The 15,886-nt window shown below is 51.1% G+C and overlaps 6 protein-coding genes across 6 annotated transcripts; 3 read left to right on the plus strand and 3 right to left on the minus strand.

The window, feature by feature from the left end:
* Positions 1–53: 53 nt before the first annotated feature.
* Positions 54–2,974, plus strand: BJY04DRAFT_195405 (ChAPs family protein). The gene is made up of 7 exons (XM_073712207.1): positions 54–216; positions 319–448; positions 529–653; positions 711–991; positions 1,041–1,978; positions 2,033–2,407; positions 2,457–2,974. Exons 1-7 carry the CDS (start codon positions 194–196, stop codon positions 2,622–2,624), a joined length of 2,040 nt encoding a protein of 679 aa, XP_073568497.1. The 5' UTR covers positions 54–193; the 3' UTR covers positions 2,625–2,974.
* Positions 2,975–3,253: 279 nt separating this feature from the next.
* On the minus strand, positions 3,254–4,326 carry BJY04DRAFT_109521 (uncharacterized protein). Its single transcript, XM_073708108.1, has 3 exons — positions 4,037–4,326; positions 3,678–3,772; positions 3,254–3,584 (listed from the first exon to the last, which is right to left on the minus strand). Exons 1-3 carry the CDS (start codon positions 4,120–4,122, stop codon positions 3,298–3,300), a joined length of 468 nt encoding a protein of 155 aa, XP_073568498.1. The 5' UTR covers positions 4,123–4,326; the 3' UTR covers positions 3,254–3,297.
* Positions 4,327–5,220: 894 nt separating this feature from the next.
* Positions 5,221–7,665, minus strand: BJY04DRAFT_195408 (putative C6 transcription factor). Its single transcript, XM_073712208.1, has 4 exons — positions 7,361–7,665; positions 7,158–7,290; positions 6,017–7,095; positions 5,221–5,959 (listed from the first exon to the last, which is right to left on the minus strand). The coding sequence occupies exons 1-4, from the start codon at positions 7,470–7,472 to the stop codon at positions 5,319–5,321; spliced, it is 1,965 nt and encodes a 654-aa protein (XP_073568499.1). The 5' UTR covers positions 7,473–7,665; the 3' UTR covers positions 5,221–5,318.
* Positions 7,666–8,442: 777 nt separating this feature from the next.
* On the plus strand, positions 8,443–9,377 carry BJY04DRAFT_195411 (uncharacterized protein). The gene has a single exon (XM_073712209.1). It carries the CDS (start codon positions 8,522–8,524, stop codon positions 9,242–9,244), a length of 723 nt encoding a protein of 240 aa, XP_073568500.1. The 5' UTR covers positions 8,443–8,521; the 3' UTR covers positions 9,245–9,377.
* Positions 9,378–9,582: 205 nt separating this feature from the next.
* Positions 9,583–11,531, plus strand: BJY04DRAFT_220966 (crossover junction endonuclease MUS81; the record flags this gene model as incomplete). Its single annotated transcript, XM_073717009.1, has 4 exons — positions 9,583–9,674; positions 9,730–9,899; positions 9,948–10,354; positions 10,401–11,531. The coding sequence occupies 4 exons, from the start codon at positions 9,583–9,585 to the stop codon at positions 11,529–11,531; spliced, it is 1,800 nt and encodes a 599-aa protein (XP_073568501.1).
* A 173-nt stretch (positions 11,532–11,704) lies between these two features.
* On the minus strand, positions 11,705–15,707 carry BJY04DRAFT_195413 (putative copper resistance-associated P-type ATPase). Its single transcript, XM_073712210.1, has one exon. It carries the CDS (start codon positions 15,470–15,472, stop codon positions 11,798–11,800), a length of 3,675 nt encoding a protein of 1,224 aa, XP_073568502.1. The 5' UTR covers positions 15,473–15,707; the 3' UTR covers positions 11,705–11,797.
* Between the last annotated feature and the right edge of the window lie 179 nt (positions 15,708–15,886).

Consider the following 15,886-nt stretch of genomic DNA (forward strand, 5'->3'; position numbering starts at 1 on the left):
TGCCTCAGGAACAACCTCAGGCAAGAAGTGACGACGACGGTAACTACTACCTACCTACTAAATACTGCCTCCAATCTCGTTGAGAGTCTTCTGTCTCCAACTCGGGAATCAATTCCAGCTCGACTTTGTTCTTCTCCATTGATTCCCTCGCCGCTGACCTCTGCGCAAGTCTACCTGCGCCCCTGAGTGCGCCATGGTCGCGCCAGCTGTCCCCGAGTATTTATTCCCCCTCGCCCGCCGTGCTCCTGGAAGCTGCATTACAATTGTGGTGCTGCCCGCCATTGATTTTCAATGACTGATCCTTGAAACTATCCTTAGGATCTATGACGATGAGGACATACTCGCTGCCGTTGATGCGCGTACAGAGTCGCTACAGAATCTGAGGGAGCTAGGCCCCCCGGACCTGGTCTACTTGGTCAAACAACCAAAGACCGGTGCAACTCGTCAGGTACGTCCATTGGCATTTCTCCCAGAATTGAGGCCCAGGAAGCTTGGTATAACGGCTAATGTATATGTGCCACTGTTTAGACCGGCGTATATCATCATGTCACCGGTATTGATGCGTCTTCGTCAGCCAGCTTGGCCGCCTATGTAAACACCCTGGTCTCCTCGCCGCTCGACAAAACAAATAAGGTGGTGTCTGGAATATACTGGTCAGATCAACGACTTGAGTAACATCAGCCGAACAGCTTATGTTAACCGTTTTGCAGTTGCTACAATGCTTTTTCCCACCTGGACATGCGAGTCGAAGTCAAGATTCCTGGAAGCCTTGAGAGTTATTGTATCGACGAGCGCGGGGACAAGCGCGTTGCGACCGAGGCATTATGGCTGGAGACTTTTCTTTGCGGGGTTCTGAGGGCCTATTCATACGCAGATGACGGTGGCGGGGATGCTATCAGAAAGATAGTTGGGGTCCGTCGGTTCAACCCTGTCACAAACACAGAGATGGAGCACAGATTTCTAGATGCTGCAGAGAGGCTGTTCTTCCTGGGTAAATCCCTTCCTGATCCTACATTTCCTGGCTGACGAGGACAATGCAGGCAGGCAGCTCAGCTCCGACCCCGAGACGCAGGTTCCGAACACTGTTACCAATCACCTTACGGCCGGTCTCTTGAAATACATCCATACAACTGGGCGATATGCCTCCGGTATCAATCTATTTGAGAAGCTGCGCACAAAGGACGTAGAGGTTTCGTCATTGCTTGCCCGGGTTTTTAAGATGGCAGATGAGGAGGTTCAAGCAGTGCGACTCATGTACGACGCCCTGCAAGATGTTCCGATGGACTATGCACTTCTCGATTGCCAGGCTGCTTTTTGCTCCGATAAAGGCGAAGGCGAAATGGCTCTAGAGTGTGCCAAGCGCGCGGTGACTGCTGCTCCCAGCGAGTTCAGCACCTGGGCTCGACTGGCAGAGGTTTATGTCAACCTAGAGCAATGGGATTTAGCCCTGCTTACACTGAACTCGTGTCCGATGTTTACCTACCAAGATAAGGACACGCCACGCATGCCCCAGCCAACCAAGATAATGCTCCCTATCCTAGCAGAGAGCATGTTGGACGAGATCGATGAAGGACAACCAAAACAGGGTGATCCTCATGACTACGTGCACCCCTCGTTGCGGAGACTCCATGCAGCAACTTATCAGGGAACATTCTTGAAGGCGTACAACCTTCTGACCAAAATAGCTGCAGCGATTGGCTGGGACCAGCTTCTCAGGGCCCGCAGCGAGGTCTTTGTGATGGAAGAGGAATACCGCACCGAACGCCAGCACTCAACATCAAAACTTTCAAGCCACACGGATGACAGCCCTGAAGAGACGAATGGCAGCAGCGCACAAGAAAATGGAGACAGCGCCCCGGTGGATACTGTTACCGAGATAGTCAACGGTGATGACCACCCAGAACCCGAGCAGCACTCGATCGAGAGACCGGAGCAGACAGTGGCCTCGGAAGTCGTCAAGTCTGGTAGCAACGAGGATGTGAGTATCAACCCTTTCTGATGATAGAACTTAACACGCACTTACTCTTACCAGCACGACCCATCACACTCGTCGTACACACAGTTCAAGAACAAACGTCTGTGTGAGAGATGGCTAGACAACCTTTTCATGGTACTGTATGAGGACCTTCGCATATACACCATTTGGCGTACCGAGGTCGCCCAATTCCGCCAGCAAGCGATGGAATACAAGAAATCTGCCACTGAATGGGAGATCCTTGGCGAATTGGCTGAGCGGCTACATCACTTTGAGGAGGCTATTGAAGCCTACCAGGCATGTCTGTCGATTCGGTTCTCGCCAAAAGCAATGCGCGGCATCCTCAAGCTACACGAACAGCGAAACGACACCAGGGGTATGCTCAGTGCTCTGATTCGTCTTATCGCATGGCAGTACCGGTGGTATTCCGAGGTTTGTCTTGTCCATCTCCGTGTCAAGTAAATTGTCTAACAACGTCTAGTTTTCACCGGAACTGCTCTTCGTGATCCGCAAACTAATCGAAGACGAAGGCGCTGTCAAGGTCCGCAGCATCGTCCAGGCGACAAACCTACCCCAGCCGGTGCTCGACCTGACCCATCAGTACTGCCAATTGTGTGCGACGTTCCGCAGCAGCGGCAGCGATGGCTAAGTAGCAGGACTAGCCCCGCTCCTAAATTGGAGGGATATACGAGGAAACAGACCCGAGTCATGGCCCCCATAAAACATTGTGTAGTAAAACTTGTATGGGCCCGCCTGCTGCATATCATCCCGTATAATATTAATGTACCTAGTACTAAGTTGTCTTCTGTGCGGGGTCGCGGCCGTTGGTTGCAGGGCAGCCCTTGTTTCTGCCTTTTTCCCCTTCACGTCAATTGCGTGGACTTTATACCTACCTAGTTTTTATAACAGTCTCGCTTAACATGTCGGATAGATATTATTTCCTTGGGATTGTCGTTGATTCGTCAAAACCACTCCCCTTGGGTTTGTTGTTTTCTCAAGACGATTTCAATATCACTCTCCGTTCACCTACTTTACGTGCATCTTGATATTCATGCCCTACAGAGAAGAATTTACTACTAACAGCACGCTAATCCGGACAGAATCAACGTAGCTTAGGTATGTAGAGAGCTTCGAATAGGTGCCGAAACCGATATCACCAATAGAAGATATCAATGATTTACCGAGACTAGATAATTATCAAATCACTAACCCGAACCCTAAACTAAAGATGTAAGAAAAAGCGAAACACAACCAGCCCCTCAGACTGCACTTTTCGACCGAAACCACGTTGGCCTTGTTCAATACATCTCAATTAGACCAGATCAAGCGTCCGCGGTCGCAGCTGCAGCAGCAGCCTTCGAGTCTGAGGGCACATCCCCCTTGACTTTCTTGGCCGGGGTGCTTGGCTTCGCCGTCTCCTCGACATCTTCCTCATCCTCGAGGTCGCCCTCGGCTTCTGCGTCCTCGTCTTCATCTTCGAGGTCATCCTCTTCCTCGCCGTCTGCGTGGACGCCGTTATGGCCGTTCTTGCCGTTGGCTTTTACCTCTTCTACTTCTTCCTCATCGGCCTTGGGTGCAGCGGTCTTGCGTTTCTTGGTGGCGGGTGGGCCTATAGCAGGTAGTATGTTAGCTAGGGTTACATGAGGAGATTGGGAAATTGGTTGGTTGGGTGGGTGGGAAGGAAGGGGTGCGTTGTGCTTACCTTGTTCTTCCTCCTCTTCTGGCTCTTCTTCCGAGAGGTCGTCTTCGTCTTCTTCTTCGTCGCTAACGTCTTCGCCTACGTCGGTGCTTTCGTACCTGTTGGGAGAAAACGGTTAGGCTTTATTTCGGCGTCTTGCTCATGGAGAGGAGGTGAGGAGTTGCAAGGATGCTCTCGCGCGGATCACCGCAATGACGCAACGAGAAAATGATTGGCAGAGACGAGTATATTTGGGAAGGGCGAACGTAGAGATAAACGAGAGGATGGGTGCGCTTATTGGGGATTGTGCGCGAGGGCGAGGCGCAAAAGGGCGCAAAGGGAGGTGAAATGAGGTATAGAGATAGCAAAGCAGTCAACCTTACTCTTCTTCTTCCTCGCTCTCATCGCTAGGAAGAGCCTGAAGCTCCTCCTCCTCTTCGAGCTCTTGCTTTCTCTTACGGGTGGACATTGCGAGGCGTTTGAAATTGAGAAGGGGTGGAGAGTGAGATGAATCGGAGAGGACCAATCTAGGAGATTGGGCCCTGTATCACGGGAAGAGAGGAGAGGAGAGGTGTAAGAGACAGGACAGGTAGAGGAAGAAGTGAGAAAAAGAGGAGATGGAGGAGGAAGAGGGCGAGATTAAATGGGAAGAGGACAGGGTAGGCAGGGAAAGGATGGGAGGGAAGGGAAGGGGAATCTGGCTTAGTACGACTACGAGCCTTCACAACCGGGCGAACGAAGGGGGGCAGAGACGGAATGAAAGAGCGTGAGCCTGAGCATGATGGATTACTTCAGCTGCGGAGATGACCCAGAGAGTGAGTGAGAGAAAGGCAGAGGAGCAGCAGGGGAGGGAGTGGAAATCGGAATTCTGGACGAGATGAGCGGCCTGCTCTGGCTGGTGGTTGGAGGTCGAGCTCTCCGGAGCTTGGAAACGCTGGAAAGACCATGCGCAACCGAGGACAAGCTGTTATTGGCACAACCTGTTGTGCACCAAACCCGACGCCCTCCAGCTCCCCTCCTCAGCAGAGAATTCAAAAATCACGGCTCTGGTTTGGAAAGCTGGAAAGGGGGAGGGGTTGCGGAGTTCGGGCAACCTGAGCTTCAGGTCTGCGCAGCGCAGCGGCCCTTGCGCTCTTTCAGGCGAGGCTGGGCCATGCTCTGTAAGTGTAACCGACTCGGCTAGGCTGTGCTGATAATTGCGTTCTTATCATGAGAAATGGCAAGTCGGCTTGGAAGGGAGGAGGATCGAGGAGAGAGCGATCTGCCGAGTCGGGGAAGTTCACTAGGACAAAGGTGGATGGTAAACCTCTTACGTGACGCTAGGAGCAGATTGCATGCGAGAACCAATGAGATACATCGAGCAAAGCATTATCGAGACGGTAGGCTCTCAATTACAGTACCAAACAGTACGGAACCTTATACCTGCAGTGCCCATCCTGCCGTGTCTATAGAAAATAGAGTGCGTGGGCACAGTGCTTCTCCAGCCAACAATCGTGATGTCAGTCTCATCCGGTCTCTCCAAATTCGTATGTATCATAGTAGAGTTCCTGCATGATCTTAATTGATATGGGAATCTTCTTATCTGTGATAGTACTCCTGAATGATTTCGATTGACATGATATTGCCCCGTCTATACATCATTCTAATGTGCACCGGCGTCCCAGATCACTGCGCCAGGAACTCAAAGTTGGCCATACTAGGATCAAGTAGATTTTCATCTAAACCAAAGCCGAAACTGCCCACCAAAGATCCAATAAGATCAGGCGGAGGCAGGCCTTGCGCCATTGCATTCGCGCCTCCTGGCACGCCGCTGTCTAGACGTTCGCCCATCGGCCCAACAGGCAATTCGTTAGATAGGTCCCACGAGTTGAATCGCTCCAGCATCTTGCTCAACCCACGAGCAATATGTCTTGTCAAGTGTCTGTCGCCTGCTGAGACGCAGTTCAAGAGCTCAATAACCCGTTCCACCAGACTCCGCACTTGTCCGCTATCCAGGCTTAGGTACGTCGAGTTCCAGTTGGCGGCGACCTTGAGCAGGAAGACCGCAGAAAACGTCACCATAGTGTGTGTAAATATAGGTACTCCAACAATGGCATCTCGGATATCCTGCTCCTCCAGCACCATATTCAAACATGCCATTGCGGATGAAATAGCGATATTAGCGGACTCTTTGCGGTCCATTGAGAAGATCGGCGTGTTCGTTGGGGATAGGGCACGAAGGGCAAGGGAGTTGAGCTGGAATTTGGCAAAATGGTAATGGAGAACCACACCTTTGGAAGGATATGTTCGGACGTAAGGACTATCGACTGTAGCAGGGAAGAGTCAGACATGGCGCAAGAAAGTTCATTGCGGGCTCGACTTACCAGATCGTGGTTGCCAGAGGAGTCGCCATTGATCAATAGCCACATTGTAGACACGCAGTTGCCCAAAGTCCTCTTCTGTCAGGGCTTGTTCGGTATCACTGCCGAACATCCGATATGCCTCTGTCAAGATCATGAAAAGGGCTACTTGAGCCATTAGTCTAATATCGCCAGACACAACCATCGGTGACTGAAGGAAATTTTCGTAGTTCTTGATTGCCATATCTTCATGAATGACGGGCGGGCGGCCGTAAGCTATGCTGAAGTGGTGGTCACAGACGTAGAGCAAGTACCACAACTGCGCTCTCTCATACTGATCATTGTGACCTCGCATCATCTTTTGGTAGCTTTGGTGCAGCCCCAGCTCCGTAGCTATACGCACCGCATGTCCAGAGAGCTTCCAGCTTAGCTCAGACAGCCAAAACGCTCCAACACATAGAGCTCTCACGTCGTCTAATGTATGCGCTCGTGTCAATGACATGCTCGAAACAAGCGAGACGTACTCGTTATAACATCGATTCAGCGTGTCGGTCCGATTTGGTATATGTAGAGCTGCCACAGTGAGAACTGCGGCAGCTAGCAAGGTCGATGCCCGTCGTACTGAAGTGAGATCGCGATGTACTAATATGATGCCACCCCATAGCAGCTGGTTCATTGTCCGGCTGAAGTATGCAAAGAGCTCCTCTGCCTCAGGAATAGATATAAGACCCCGTGAGAGGAAGTCCTCTTCGAGCAACGTTGACTTGGGTTGCTCGATATGATTATGGCGCAAATCGCGCAGCTTTGTCACTTCGTATAAACTGCGCATTGGGGCTGGCACTAATTCTCGATCTTGTAGATCTGGTTCTTGTGAAGGCTCGCGTGTAACGACGAGTCCCGGTCCGTCGGGTTTCACATCCGGCGGCGAATCGTTGATTAAAGGACGGGTTCCGACATGATATGCTGGTGCGGCAATTGGCGATGGGCCATTCGGACTGTCGCCAGCAGGGTATGTAGATAGTTCCGGGAGCCCGCCCTGACAAAGAAGCTGCGACACGGCTGCTTGAAGCTGCTGAATCGTGGCTGATGCCCTAGACTTCCATCTATCCCGCAAGAGATCAGTAACAGCCCAAATACTCCAAGGCCAAGTAACGCGAGCACTCACACTCCGTCGTCATCGACAAACTTCTGAGAGAAGTCATTTACAACACACTTAATGCCGCTGCGAAGACACTTTGTGCAGCTCACTTCGCCCGCTCGGAACTCGCAGCGTATCTTGTGACGCTTACACTCCGCACCTACACATTCGCGATCAGCGCAACCTACCTCCGAACGAGTTTCGGCGAAATGACCGAGGAAAATACTCACAGGCGCGAGCTTTAGATATTTTTGGGGCAGTAGGCCGGTCATCAGGAATGAGCGAGTGGCGACGGTCATGACTCCGAGCATCAAAACCAGCATCGAAGGAGGAGCGCTTCATGATTGCGGAGATTGGAGAAATCGGGGATTCTCCGGCATCCTGCAGCCAGCACGAGCTCGCAACTTGCGACGACCAAGATCGACGAAGAGCGAGAGGATCGGTAAAACCCCGCGACTCGCTGCTTTTCCGGGTTGTTTGTCAAGCAAGGTCCTCGACAATTATTTAAGGCAGGGAACAGGCAGGGAAACCCAAGATTGGGAGCAAGTGGAGGGAATGATGGAGAAATTAGGCTAGGAAAGTGGGAGAAACGAGAAGCTGGGGATGCAGAGGGGAGAACCCCGCTTGGCGGCTCCGTCTGAGCTAGCTTCTTCGTCTTTACTGCTTGCACTTGCTCGTATCCTACTCAAACTTCTGATGTCTAGAGGTATTCTAGGAACTATCCTGATAATAATAGTCAAGTAATGGCATAATTGGCAATATTGGTATAATCGTGCCAATACCGCAAAACAACTTAGGTCGGCGCGCTGAGCCAACTGCAGCTCTCTTTTAATCCATCCTCAAAAGGAGGCCTACCGGCTTACCCCCTGCCTGTCTGATACCGTCTTGATAGCATGCACTCAGTTACAGCTTCACAGTGGGAAAATTCAAGCCGAATATTTAAGACCTCAGGCTGCCTCTCCGAAAACCGCATTTTCAGGAATCCGGCGCAAGTCCGGTCGTCAAGAAGATCGGACTTGATGCGACTGTGGAGGCAAATCCGTCCCCACAAAAGCGATGTGAGCTTTGGATGGGTGAGCGATGAGAGGCCCTTTATCAAGGCCAAGTTTCCCAAGATTATTGAGAAGGTAATTTTCTTGATACTTTAGAGCTTGTGCAAAATGCCCCATATTCTCATCACAGGCGCCGCGGGCTTCATCGGGCAGTTGCTCGCCAAGGAGCTTCTCAACGACCCTTCATATACTCTGCTTCTGACCGACATCATCGAGCCACCAATTCCGGCCGGGGTCAAATACCCTCAGAATGCACGCACGGTAACGGCGGACCTCCTAACTGGGGCTGATGCCGTGGTCGACAAATCGCTAGATGCCGTCTATGCGTTCCATGGCATCATGTCGTCGGGCTCAGAGGCCAATTTTGATTTGGGCATGACAGTCAATGTTGATGCCACTCGCAAACTCCTCGAGGCTCTCCGCGCGACTTGCCCCGGCGTCAGAGTTATCTACTCCTCCAGCCAGGCAGTGTACGGTCTACCACTTCCTGAAGTTGTCAACGACAGTGTCATTCCAACCCCTCAGTCCTCATACGGCGCGGAGAAGATAATCTGTGAAACTCTTGTCAATGAATACACGCGGCGCGGGTTCATCACCGGATTTACGCTCCGATTTCCAACAATCTCGGTGCGCCCTGGTCGTCCCACCGCTGCTGCCTCCTCCTTCCTCTCAGGTATGATCCGCGAGCCGCTGGATGGTGAGGAGTGCGTCATTCCTGTCGAAGACCGGTCCTTCAGGTCATGGCTTTGCTCGCCGAAGATTCTCGTCCATAATTTAATCCTCACACTCTCGCTGCCGGCTGATTCCCTGCCATCCCATATTCGCCAAATTAACGTACCCGGAATCAGCGTCACTGTCCAGGAGATGATGGATGCACTGGTGAAGGTTGGAGGACAAGAAAAACTGGCTCTTCTAAAGGAGAAGGAGGACCCGACACTCAGGCCGATTCTCGACTCATGGCCTACTCGCTTTGATAACGCTCAGGCCATTGCTCTAGGAATGAAGCGCGACAGCTCATTCGAGGAGGCAGTCAGAGACTACCATATCTCTCTTTCTCAATGAGACTATTCGCACAACGAGCATCCAAATGATCCTGCAATGCCAACAAATCCACTGTACATAGCATATACCAAATAGATCAATACCAGCTCCGAAAGTGAGCGACTTCTCGTGTGAGGAAGGAGCTACCTCATGCCTACCTAATGCTCAGGTGTCATTTTCCTGCTGACTTTAATTGGTTCACGTGACCTCGCGAACACTCAGGCGGCAAATGCGCGTCGACCGCGATCCATGAGCACGAGGAAAGGCGTTTTCTATATGCGCTTCCACCGGCGAGTTTTCTTGCTAACTTGCATTGAGATGTCTTTATGGCTTGAAGCCAGTGCAGATTAATTCAGATAATGGATGAGGAGTGTGCAAATCCCCTGCTTCTGGGGTGGATCAAGGAATGGCTAGAGCAGGCCCGGGAGCGTAATTCGAAGGGATTTACAGTGTGTGTATCTCTGTTTACTGTTTTCACCGCGAAAATTAAACTAACTTTCTTCAAGATACAAAAAGGCATACGATTCGATGAAGGCGTATCCGATGATACTGCAGCATCCTTCCGAAGCTCTGAAACTCAATGGTCTTGGTCCAAAACTATGCCAGCGTTTAACGGATAAACTGAAGGACTACTGTAATGAGAATGGACTTCCCATGCCGGAAGATCCGCGCACCTGTGAGTTCTTCGACGCCTTGCGTTCTATCAGCAAACTAACACAGGCAGTGACATCTGGTAAAAGGACATCCACCGAAGCTGCCGTAGAGGGTCAGCCAGCCAAGAAGGCGCGAAAGCCCAAAACTTATGCACCTGCTCTGCGGTCTGGCCCTTATGCCTTGATACTTGCTCTGGGCAGCCTTGATGAAAGTTCGAATCAGACTATGACGAAAGCAGAATTGATGGAGAAAGCGCAGCCTCATTGCGACAGCTCGTTTACCGCTCCGAGCGAACCGAACAAGTACTTTACTGCGTGGAATTCCATGAAGACCTTACTGCAAAAGGAGCTTGTGTATACCCAAGGACACCCGTTAAAGAAGTATTCTCTTACGGAGGAGGGGTGGGAGGTTGCAAAAGCCATCAAGAAGACGGTCCCCAAGTCGAATCAGAACACCCTTTTGTTCGACGTTCAAACAGTAAGTCCAGTCTGAACCGTGTAGATATACACGCTGATACTGTCAGGGCGCACTCACGAATAACCCTAACGCAGAGCGTTCGAGTACTCTTGCAAGCCGCAGCAACGCAAGCTCTGCAGGATTAGCGCTTGCAGTTGAAGATGACGACGATGATGACCAGATCACTCGAAATATTCTAGGCGAACCTGTCACAGACAATCAGACAGTCACACCTATCGCTATCCCCCCACAAAGCTTCAAAGTCCAGCTAGTCCTCGACACGCGTGAAGTCCGGTCCTCGAAAGACAGAGATTACATCTCTAATGAACTCATTCGAAAAGGCATCCACCCCGAAGTGCGCGCCCTCGAAGTCGGCGACGTCATGTGGGTAGCTAAATTCCACGACCCAACCTTCCTCTCCCAATATGGCGAAGAAGGCGATGAGATCATGCTCGACTGGATTGTCGAACGTAAACGCCTCGATGACCTTATCGGCTCCATCAAAGACGGCCGCTTCCACGAGCAGAAATTCCGCCTGCAGCGCTCTGGCATCAAGAACGTCATCTATCTCATTGAGGAATTCGCCGTCACGCACGAATCCAATACCGCGGGCGCAGCAAAATACTACGAAATGGTTTCATCGGCGATCGCCTCAACCCAAGTAGTCAACGGCTATTTCGTCAAACGAACAAAAAACCTCGACGATACAATCCGCTACCTCGCCCGCATGACCTTTCTCCTTCAAAACATGTATAGCCCTTCCTCCCCATCACCATCCCAAACAACAACCATCGCCAACCCAACCCCCCTTTCCCTCCTCCCCACCAAATCTCTGACCCCCTCAAATCCATATCTACCCACTTTAGCAGCCCTCCGCACCGCAAACCCCAATACAACGTACGGCGTAACATTCCCGACCTTCTGTCTACTCTCCTCCAAATCCGAAACCCTAACTCTCCGTGACATATTTCTCAAAATGCTCATGTGCACGCGTGGGATCACAGGCGATAAAGCGCTAGAGATTCAGCGGCGGTGGACGACGCCTCAGGCATTCATTCGGGCGTATGAGGGGCTTGATGCGAAGACGAGGGAGGTGTTGGTTGCGGAGAATGTGACGAGTGTGGTGGGGAGGAAGAAAATTGCGAAGGTGCTTAGTGGGAAGGTTGCGGAGATTTGGGGAGAGGTTGCGAAGCAGTAGATAATATATATAATCAAACTGAAAAGAATGATATGTTGTTTTTTCTACTTCAATGAAAGACTTGTACAAGTTTTTACTCCATGGGTTGTAAACACTTGACGCAGCACCTAACCTTTATATATCTGGAGCGCCCTACAATGAGACTCAGAATCTCCACATCAACGACCAAGCAGTATAATAGAATGAGCTTATTGGAAAGGTATCATAAATAAGTACAAGATTGTTTGTCATAAGTTCATAATCAACTAACAGATGATTCAATTTCGTCATCCACTCATTCCCAGCCTAGCCCTACACCACCTCCACCCCGTAACAACACCCTTCGGCCATTGCACCATCAGCGCCAAACTGCTACAAACAACACTCACACTACTCAGCGCCATCGCCAGCGCCGCCCAAACAGGGCTGAGTCTCCAATGCTGATTTACCACGACCATATCCCCAGCCACCATCTTCATCTTATGCCCGCTGACAATCGGGTAGAATATACCGGCTGCAACAGGCACAAGGCAGAGATTGTATACCACCGCCCAACAGAAATTCAGCTTTATGCGGGTAATGACTCGGCGACTGAGGACGGCGAGTTGCAGGATCGTATCCAGGTCCGAGTTTAGAAGAATAAAACTTGCAGAATTCATGGCGACGTCGGAGCCCGAGGCCATTGCGATGCTGACGTCTGCGGCTGCAAGAGCGGGAGAGTCATTTACACCATCGCCGACAAAGGCGACGATTGGCCTTGTAGATTTCCTGTCACCCTGTGCGGTGTTGGTGGGGTTTGTGAGATCCTGTCCTGTTTGGACGCGGCGGATGAAGTCGGCTTTTCCGGCGGGAAGAGTATTGGCTACGACGTTTTCTCGCGGGATGCCGATTGTGGCGGCGACTGCGTGGGCGGTTGTCTCGTTATCGCCTGTGCACATGAAGACGTTGATCTTGCGTTGTTGGAGCTTGGAGACAACTTTCGCTGCGTTGGGGCGGATTGTATCGGAGATGGCGAAGATGATGGCTGGCGAGAAGTACGATGAGGTGTTAGAATCGGTGGTGGATATTTCTCGCAGAGAGAGGATGGCGGTAGATTTCCCGGCTCCCTGATATTTGGAGAGTATGTTTGAGAGATAGTAGTGGCCTTGGTCTGGGGAGGAGAGACTTTGGTATAGACGCTGGTTGCCGATGGCGGCTTCGAACTGGCGGGTTGTCTTCGTTGAGCCATTCGAGTCTGATACTGACACCGCGAATGTGCCCTGCATACCTTGTCCCAGTTTCTCTTCTATCTCGAAAGAAATGATGGATGCGGTTGGTTGTGCTTTGCAGAAATTGGCTATCGCACGAGCAATCGGGTGGTTGCTGCTTTCTTCGAGCTTTCGAGCAAGCGCCCAAGCAATCTGTAATCCGGTAGGCTCGGTTATGATTATTTCATGATCAGACACTTGCAGGCTTCCTCCTTCTGTCAGCGTACCCGTCTTGTCGAAAACAATAGCATTGAGCCGGCTAGCCTCTTGAAAGGCTTCACCTCCACCTTTGACCAAAATCCCATACCGTGCAGCAAGACCTCCACCAACAAACAGAGCAGTCGGAGCAGCAAGCGCGAGGCCACATGGACATGCGACAACAAAAACGGCAATGGCAAACTCGAGACTCCAGAATGGCCACCCACCACGGTTCACATCAAGGTAGTCCGATGGCAGTGTTCCAGATACGCCCAGAGACACCCAGATCACAAAAGTCAAAACAGCAATGAGCGTAATAGCAGGCACAAAGTGAGCCACAAGCGTATCTGCCACTCGCTCAAGCGGCGCACGTTTGCTTTGACCCTCGCGAACCACATCAATAATCTGGTCGAGCATTGAAGACCCGCCAATCGCGGTAATCTCAAACTCAACCGGCTGGCCGACATTCACGGAGCCAGTATAGACTTGGTCTCCCTCTGTCTTGCTCACTGGCCTTGATTCTCCGGTAAGTGAGCTCTCATCGAACTGGTATGAACCGGATCCTCTGATCTTTCCATCGGCTGGAGGGGAGGCACCATGAGGGACCCGTATAAGGTCGCCGATTTCGAGGAGGTCAACACTAATTCGTTGTACTCTGTCCGAATCAGAACTATTAGAACTGTCGCTCAACACAAGTAGAGCTTCTGAGGGTCGCAAATTCCCGAGAGAAGCGACTGCATCCCCGGCCCTTCCCTTGCTGTAAGCTTCCATATATCGCCCGGCAAGGATGAACAAGGTCAAAAAGACAACAGTGTCGAAATAATTCGAGCTATGCATATCAGAATGATCTTTTGTCAAAGCATCCATGATTGAAATCGCCAAAGAGGAAACATATGCTACCGTAGTCCCGGCAGAGATCAGAAGATTCATGCTCCCGAAGCGAAAGAATCTCCGTGACAATGGCACACGACTTCCAAAGCGCCACAGGGTAAATACCTCTTTCGCTGCACGCACGTGGAAAACGTCCGTCCCATAGAACATGACAGGCGTAGTCATGATGAAGAGAGCCCATTCCATGCGAGTCACACTGCCTGACCACATTGGTTGCTCTAAGTATTGTCGAACCTGATTGTCGCTTGAAACAAGAGTCATGAAGACAATCCCGATAATAAACTCAGGTATCGCAACCGCAAGAACAAAAAGAAACCGGGACAGCAAGCGGCGCTTTTCGTGGTGTTGCATTTCTCGAGATCGGTCCTCCACACTTGGTGGGTGATAGACGGAGGCAAGAAACTCACTATGTGCATTCTGGATCTTCTCACGTATAGCTCTCACCGTGAGGGACGGATTGTGGGGCGTGTATGTCACCTTCAATATGGGATAGTCAATGGATAGCGTGCTGTCGACTTCGACGTCAGGTAACTCTCTCAAGGAGCCGAGAACCTTCTCTGGACAGTGATGGCAAAACATGCCATCGACGCGGAAAAAGACCGTCCTTCTTTCAATCACGGTGCTACACTCGCCTTGTCTCGGGAATATACGGACGAGGGACGCTTCATAGCCCAAATCCTCAATCTTCTCCACGACCATAGAAGCACTGTCCTTGTTTTCCAGTTCAACCTGGGCGCTGTGAGTCAATAGGTTGACCACAACGTCGGCCACGAAGGGCAGCTCTTTCAGACCTTGAGTGACAGCCCCAGAGCAGGCGCCGCAGGTCATACCACCGATGGCAATCTTGGCAACATAACGCGTGTTTTTCTGGTGTTGCTCTCTGTCGGAAGGCCCAGTATCAAGCGGTCGGATTTCGTCCAGCGATGCCTCAAATCCAATGTCCTCGATATGTTCAATGATCTCCTCGATTCTCAGCCTCGAGCCCTGGTAAGTGACGGTTGCGTTATTCGAAAGTAGAGTGACTGTAATGTCGTCGACAAAGTCGAGCTGCTGGACTGCATCCGTGATAGAATTGGCGCACGAGCCACAACTCATTCCCCCGATGCTGATGCGAGCTTGATGTTTCCCCACCTGCTCTGGCGAGTTCTCCGGTGTCAATACCGAGTCGCCTCCAGGTTCAGAGCATTGAGTCGTCAAAACCAGCTGTTGTGATTTCTCATCCGTAAGAGCAAGGGCTTGCTCTTCATCTTCTTTTTTGCAGGCATCGCAATTCGCAACGTGTTTCTCTCTGCCCCGGAGAGTTGTTAACGAGGGACTAGTCGTGAAATGAGCGGATTTGTGGTGAGACTTTGGGTCCGTATCGATGTCTGCTATAACACGGCCTCCCGATTCTCTTGTGGTGACATGGTGGACTTCGAACGCTGCGTGGATCAGGGTCCCGGCTATGAATGTCGGTGTTGTTGCGGGAGTGTGGACAACGTGTACCTCATGAGTGAAAATGGAGACATCGATGTTTGAGACTCCAGGGATGGCCGACAGGACTTGAGTGATATAGGCGACGCAGGAGGGGCAATGTAGGTTACTGACGAAGAATGTGCTGCGTTGGTGCTCGGTAGATCGCCCCATGATGGGCGGCGACTTGGCGTATAGAGCTCTTTCAGGAGATATCAGGGCAACAGACAGAGAGGAAGAGAGTGAGAGAGAAAGGAGGAAGAGGTATGATTTTTATCGTGGTTTCCTTCCGCCTCGAGCGATGATGACGAGAAAGATGCAGTATTGGTAGTAAAAAGAAAGTCGAACAGAAGAAGACAGGGGATTTGAACCCAAGGAGCAGCCATTTTAAATATCTAAGCTACTATTATTATTCAATGACGGGTTTTGAATGGGCTGGAATGCGGGTTTTGTGCGGATGACCCAGAAATGGAGTGGATGAGGCTAAATTACGCACAATTCGCGCACTCGCTGTTAGTACGGTCAGTATGACCACATCAGGCATTTGCTAGAATTTGTAACAGATTCCAGACGAGAGCATCTAGAAGC

Source organism: Aspergillus karnatakaensis (genome assembly GCF_047715665.1).
Source record: "Aspergillus karnatakaensis strain CBS 102800 unplaced genomic scaffold BJY04scaffold_44, whole genome shotgun sequence".
Lineage (NCBI taxonomy): Eukaryota > Fungi > Ascomycota > Eurotiomycetes > Eurotiales > Aspergillaceae > Aspergillus > Aspergillus karnatakaensis.

Coding starts and splice junctions, on each gene's coding strand:
- BJY04DRAFT_195405 (XM_073712207.1), top strand. CDS start 194: ATGGTCGCGCCAGCTGTCCCCGA. Junction 449..528: donor AGACCGGTGCAACTCGTCAG/GTACGTCCATTG, acceptor GCCACTGTTTAG/ACCGGCGTATATCATCATGT. Junction 654..710: donor GTGGTGTCTGGAATATACTG/GTCAGATCAACG, acceptor ACCGTTTTGCAG/TTGCTACAATGCTTTTTCCC.
- BJY04DRAFT_109521 (XM_073708108.1), bottom strand. CDS start 4,122: ATGTCCACCCGTAAGAGAAAGCAAGAGCTCGAAGAGGAGGAGGAGCTT. Junction 3,773..4,036: donor GAGAGCGAGGAAGAAGAAGA/GTAAGGTTGACT, acceptor TTCTCCCAACAG/GTACGAAAGCACCGACGTAG. Junction 3,585..3,677: donor AGAAGAGGAGGAAGAACAAG/GTAAGCACAACG, acceptor TACCTGCTATAG/GCCCACCCGCCACCAAGAAA.
- BJY04DRAFT_195408 (XM_073712208.1), bottom strand. CDS start 7,472: ATGAAGCGCTCCTCCTTCGATGCTGGTTTTGATGCTCGGAGTCATGAC. Junction 7,096..7,157: donor TTTGTCGATGACGACGGAGT/GTGAGTGCTCGC, acceptor CTTGCGGGATAG/ATGGAAGTCTAGGGCATCAG. Junction 5,960..6,016: donor CCTCTGGCAACCACGATCTG/GTAAGTCGAGCC, acceptor TCCCTGCTACAG/TCGATAGTCCTTACGTCCGA.
- BJY04DRAFT_195411 (XM_073712209.1), top strand. CDS start 8,522: ATGTCGTCGGGCTCAGAGGCCAATTTTGATTTGGGCATGACAGTCAAT.
- BJY04DRAFT_195413 (XM_073712210.1), bottom strand. CDS start 15,472: ATGGGGCGATCTACCGAGCACCAACGCAGCACATTCTTCGTCAGTAAC.